Below are 6,251 nucleotides of genomic sequence, written 5' to 3'. Positions count from 1 at the left end.
AAGGAAAGTTAAAAATGAATGCTTTGAATATGTAATTAATAAATTAAAAAGTCAACTGTCCAATTGAAAATCCAATAATTTATCACAAGTTGGGAGATTTGTACTCATTCAATCCAATTTACTCTCTCAAATAAATTAATCTATGCAAATTTTTTATCTCCCAACAAGTGTTTATAACGACATTGATGAGATCAATAAAAAAAATTGGAATAAATATAACCAAAATTCCAGATCACTTATATCTTGGGATAATGTCTACCAACCCAAAAATTATGCAGGAATTGGAATACATAAAGCTGCAGATATAAATATTTCTCTCCAATTGAAATTACTTGGAAAATTATAAATAATGATAATAACATATGGGTAGAGATTATTACGGAAAAATATCTTAAAAACAATAATATTATAAATTATAATAAAAATCTAAATATTTTTGGTAATTTGGAAGACTGTTATATTTACATGACAAATTCAAAAATGGAATATTTTGGATATTATGGAATGGCAAAAAAATAAATTTTTAGAATGATAATTGGATTCATAATATCAATATTAAAAACTACTATAGCCCTTTAGTTCATGATAATATGGAAGTATCAGAATTCATTACAAATAATAAAAATGGGATCATATTAAATTAGCCATTTATCTTTCGATTAATATTGTCAATTAAATTATAAAAATTTATATACCGTTCATTGATATAGAAGATAAATAAATCTGGAGCTTATCGAGCTCAGGAGAATTTAGTACAAAAACAACAATTGAATTAACCAGAAATAACTCTATAGATTCAAATTCTACATTAATATTTATAAAAATATGGAATCTTAACAATCCTCCAAAAATTTAAAACTTCCAATGGAAAGTCCTGTCTGATTGCTTGCCAACAACGTAGAGATTAAATAAATATTTTAACAGAGTTTCAACTTATTATACACCTTGTAATGGTTCCATAGAAACAACATCTCATTTCTTTTTCGATTGTCCTATAACAAAAAATATGATTCATCATAAGAAGATTAATTATATTAACTCAAATGATTTTATAAATGATTTTGATCATTTTATAAAAAAATAATAAATATTTGGAAATTATGTGCTTTCTATGGTATGATTTATGGAGACATAGGAATATAATTTTTTTTAATAACAATCAAACTAAATCATCACCAATTGATATAACCGTTACTCAGTTTCATTCTTGGATGTCTTCAAAATATTTAACTCAGTTCGCAATAGTAATATGAATAATAATATTACTAACACTTCATATCTAATTGGAAAACACCTCTTGAGGGTTGGTTTAAAATTAATTTTGCTAACTTCTTTTGTTCGAATGGAGATTTACATTGGAAATATAATCAGAGATAGCAAGGGAAAGACTATAAATATTAATCATAAAAAATAAATTCTTCTTCACCAATACAAGAGGGGCTATAACAGATATGAAAGCAATAAAAATAGCTAGGGCATTAAATATAGATAAATTAATTTTAAAAAGAGATATTTTAATTATAATAAATGTAATACGTAAAATTTGGTAGGTTCCATATAACATACAGAACATCATCAAGGATATGGAAGTAGAGGTCAACCAATTCAAGAAAGTTAAAGTTTAATAATGTTTCAGAAAAAATAACAAAAACAGCAGATATATTAACATGATGGAAATAGAGAATATATATAGATTAGTTATTGTATCTTATTAACATTCATTATATAACTAATTATTATATCAAGACTTTGTAATATAGTCTGCGAAATTCATACTCATTTCTCCTTAATTTTCCGTTTTAAATTTGCAAGTATTATAAAAAATGACAATGTGAAATTACCACCGTATTAAAAAAACGTTAATAGTTTTACATTTTGCATCGTTTACGAAGCATATATGCAAATTAGCATGATTAGCGGGATACACGGTAAAATGAAAAGGCGTTGTCAATTCAACATGGAACGTCACGTCGGCCGATTAATAAATCTTAAGTTGATTTTTCCATTGTCCTCCAGACCACACCACGTAGCCACCGATCATTCGAACCAACTAACATGAAAACATGTTTACTTATATAATAATAATTATAAAGTATAAGCTCGGCATTAATTTAGCCGCGGAAGAAGACACGAAGGAGCAAACCCAGCTTAATTTGTTCGTTAATCATTATCCACCTACCCATTACAATCACCTGATTCGGAGTATATAATTAGCACTTTTTTTAAATGGAAGACTAAACCACGTACGTACTCCTATACTAAAATACAGATTTAGGTTTGTATTTAGAAGTTTCTTTTTAATTATTTTAACCTTATAAGTGATCGCACTATTTATTATACCGCTCAACTGCGATGAACATATTACTTTATGTATCGTAGTCTCATCTGGAAATCGCGTTAATTAGTTTAAGTGGAATTCCGAAAGCGGCCCAATCAACGAGCAACACCAACTCGAGTTCTGAAGCGTATGTAAGAGTTTTCATATAACACGTGACTTGAATTATTCAGAAGCACACAAGGAGAGAGAAAATTTGAGAGAGAAAACATAGAGAGATTCTGTGAACTCGTCAAAGAGAAATTTACAAATCTGTAATACTTCCCTACTTATAAACAATGCGATTCAATCCATCACATTGTCATTTGGAAATCCAATCCACCTTTTCGTTATAACTTTTATTTTATCTTGTTAAAAAATAAATGTATTTAAATATTTTTAATTATTTTTAACTACTGCCATTTTAGTTAGAAAATTAATTATATACCTACTTTATTTTCTTAGGTACTTTTATCATTTTACCTTCTTTTTTTTCATTTATCACTCAATCAAACTCTTCATCCTCCTATATGTATAATATATAATATATAAAATATAATAATAATTATAATTATAATTAAAATTAATCTTATTTTTCTACGTGTCATCTATCTAGATATGTCATATCATTAATAAATTTTGGCCTTCTACTCTTGTACACTTTCTATATTTTTTTCATTACTACTAAATGTTATTCTTGGACGTATCTATATTGAAATAATAATGATGTATTTTTAAAAAATTAAATAGTATTTTATTGTTTTAACGGATGATGTTAAATAATACTCCTTTCTGATACAAGCACTTGTTATTAAATAAATTTTTATATATATTAGGTTAATTTTTTTCTTAAACAATCCTAATAACGTATTATTTAAAATATTAAAAAGTTAATAAAATAATATTTATTTATATTTAATAATTACCCTAAAAATAAGATGACCAGAAGGGGTAATTAAAATAATCCACCGTTAGTGGTAATCGAATGCTTTACTGAAAGTCAAACTTTGGTGTGTTTGATGAAACGTGTATCGATGTATATAAAGACATCCTAAATAGTCGGAGAACTTAATCAGCCTACAATGAAGGGCAGCGGAACAAAGCTAATCCTCCTCCTCCCTTTCCTCCACAAACCACCCACCGCCGCCGTCTTCCACCACCGTCTCTGGATCGCCGTCTTTCTCTCGCTCTCTACCCTCACCTTCCTCCTCACATTCCTCCACTGCGATCCCCATAATACCCTCTACGCTGCCACACCCACCACCTCCCGTCTCAACCCCGACGTCGCCGGCGCTCTCCTACACTACGCCGCCGCTGCCAACGCCACCGACCGCATGTCCGCCGAAGAACTCTCCTCCGTCGCTGCCGCTCTCCGCCGCCGTCCTTCCAACCTCCTCGTATTCGGCCTCACCGCCGAGACACTACTCTGGCACGCCCTCAACCGTGGCGGCCGGACTGTGTTTCTCGACGAGAAAGAGTATCTCATCTCGAAATACGAGTCTTCCGTTGACGGATTCGAGGGGTATGACGTTCGTTACACCACTAAAGTCTCCGAGTTTAAAGACCTCATTTCCGATGCGAAGTCCCGCCGGAAAACAGATTGCCAGCCTGTACAGAACCTTCTCTTCTCCGAGTGCAGTTTGGCGATCAATGATTTACCGAACGAGCTTTACTCTATTCCTTGGGATGTTATTCTTGTTGATGGGCCGAGTGGGTACACGGCAAATTCGCCGGGGAGAATGTCGGCAATTTTTACGGCGGCGGTTATGGCGCGGAGTAAGAGGGGCGGTGCCGGTAGAAGAACGACTGATGTATTTGTACATGATGGTAAGAGGGAGGTGGAGAAGGTGAGTACTGAGGAGTTTTTGTGTTCGGAGAATCGAGTGGAGATGAAGGGATCTTTGGCACATTTTCTGGTGCCGGAAATGGATTCTGGGACGTTTGAGTTTTGTACGGACGGTGGCGTTGGTGGTGGAGATGGAAGTCCAACAGTGGCATCTTCGTGAATTGAATTGAATGCCGATTAGTCTAGGCCGGAAATAGAATTTGAATTTCCGATGTCAAATAATAGAAAAGTTTCTTGTTGGTGAATCATTGAAATGGTATAAAATTTGTTACTTCATCCTTCCTGAAATTTTAGCAAATATGTTATCAAGATTATTCGACTAATATTCAAAAAAACGTAGAAGTTTAATGAGGTCATCCATAATAAATTTATTAAAAACTCTCTCTTCTTTTATTTATAATTGTTCATTTAATTTCTTATTCTTTTTAATCTCAAATTATCCATATATATATATATATGATGTTTTTTCACGAACCATCCCTTATTTGATCGAATTTGCAAAAAGTCACTTTCTATATCTGTATTTATTCAAAACCACCCAGATTTCACATTTTTATTATAAAGAGCCATCCAATAATGGTTTTCCGTCCAAATTGTATATATATATGGCATCATTGGGCATTTAAACCATTTCACCGTTTTTAACAGAAATTTGGACAGAAACCGTCATTGGATGGCTCCTGGTAATACAAATGTGAAATCTGGGTGGTTTTGAATAAATGCCGATATAGAGGGCGATTCCTTGCAAATTCAGCCAAATAAGGGATGATTCCCTTAAAAAAAAAAGCCTATATATATTTTTGTTAAAGTTTTCTATAATTACCCTTACTTTATTGCTTTTTCTTTTTCACTTTTCTCTTTTTTTGCATGCATGTAATTTTATAGGAGGGTAATCTAGTAAAAAAATCTCATTCTTAATATGTGTAAATTTTTCTAAATGAACAATTAGAAATTAACGGAGGGAGTATAAAATAAATAAATAAAATAAAATAAAATGAAGGGATGTGTCATAAAAAGTATGTAATGATTATAATAGTGTCTAAGACCATCTACAATGGTGATACTACAAGCATCATAAGTCATTTAAAAACGAAAATTAAATTAGTGTATACGAACATTTTAGTGCTTCAAAGTCAATATTACACTTGAGTATCATGTATATGAGACTCTCTCTTACACAATATCATAAGAAAGCTTACAAATTTAGGGCATCCTGAATGGTAATACTCAAATAGAGTACCATAACCAATTTTGATATAATATTTTCATTTTATGATACTGATTCTTCACAATAGTGATACTCATAACTAGCAATATATATTTATCTTTTCTTTTTAGTTTTACTTTAAGTATTGAGACTTATTATTTAATTATAAATAAATAAAATGGATCAAATGGGTAAGACTTGTAAGAGTGTTGTGTAAGAGTGAGTATCATATACATGATATTCACTTGTATGATTGTCTTGATAAAATGAAAAGTTATAACAAATTAATTTATTTATTTTTTAAATAAAATGCTATGATACAAACAATATCACCATTGTGGATGGTCTTAACGTCACTTTCACTCATTTATAATTAAAAAATAGAGGTAAGTTCCGGTGCGAAATGTCCTTATGGTGTGAAATGTGAAGAATGTTGAGCCATTAGATTAGAAAATGGAGGACTGAGATTAAAATATGGTTTTTTAAAGAATCCACGCAGTGACATTTTTGTAATTAATGGTAAACTTTATTTTTATTTTTCTTTACGTTTTCTGGGTGATTTTTTATCCCCTTATAATTGAACGATTGCGTGTTATATGTGTGAACATTAACGTGTTATATGTGTACCCGAGAAAGTTTGCACTTCACACCACAGGCAGTTTACACATGATCCTTATTCTTAAAGAATAACCTCAACACTTAAAATAATCTTGGAAAAAAGAAAAAAGATATAAAAACTAATTTGATATTTGACATGAGTATCACTATTGTGAATGTAAAGTATCATAAAAAATAAAATATATTAAAAAATAGTTATGATACTTGATTTGAGTATCACCATTATAGATTATTGTGAGGTTCTCTTACATTACTCTTAGGTCATT

General features: G+C 30.9%; 1 protein-coding gene across 1 annotated transcript; it reads left to right on the top strand.

Annotated features, from left to right (window-relative positions):
* Nucleotides 1-3,396: 3,396 nt before the first annotated feature.
* On the top strand, nucleotides 3,397-4,320 carry LOC141251492 (uncharacterized). The gene has a single exon (XM_073670346.1). It carries the CDS (start codon nucleotides 3,397-3,399, stop codon nucleotides 4,318-4,320), a length of 924 nt encoding a protein of 307 aa, XP_073526447.1.
* Nucleotides 4,321-6,251: the final 1,931 nt, after the last annotated feature.

This window comes from Phyllobates terribilis, unplaced genomic scaffold, assembly GCF_046119375.1.
Source record: "Phyllobates terribilis strain yellow unplaced genomic scaffold, ASM4611937v1 Scaffold_7145__1_contigs__length_39677, whole genome shotgun sequence".
In the NCBI taxonomy this organism is placed as follows: Eukaryota; Metazoa; Chordata; class Amphibia; order Anura; family Dendrobatidae; genus Phyllobates; species Phyllobates terribilis.
This window is presented reverse-complemented; position numbering and strand designations above follow the sequence as displayed.

Bases quoted from the DNA above. Each gene is read 5' to 3' on its own strand.
- LOC141251492 (XM_073670346.1), top strand. From the start codon at position 3,397: ATGAAGGGCAGCGGAACAAAGCTAATCCTCCTCCTCCCTTTCCTCCAC.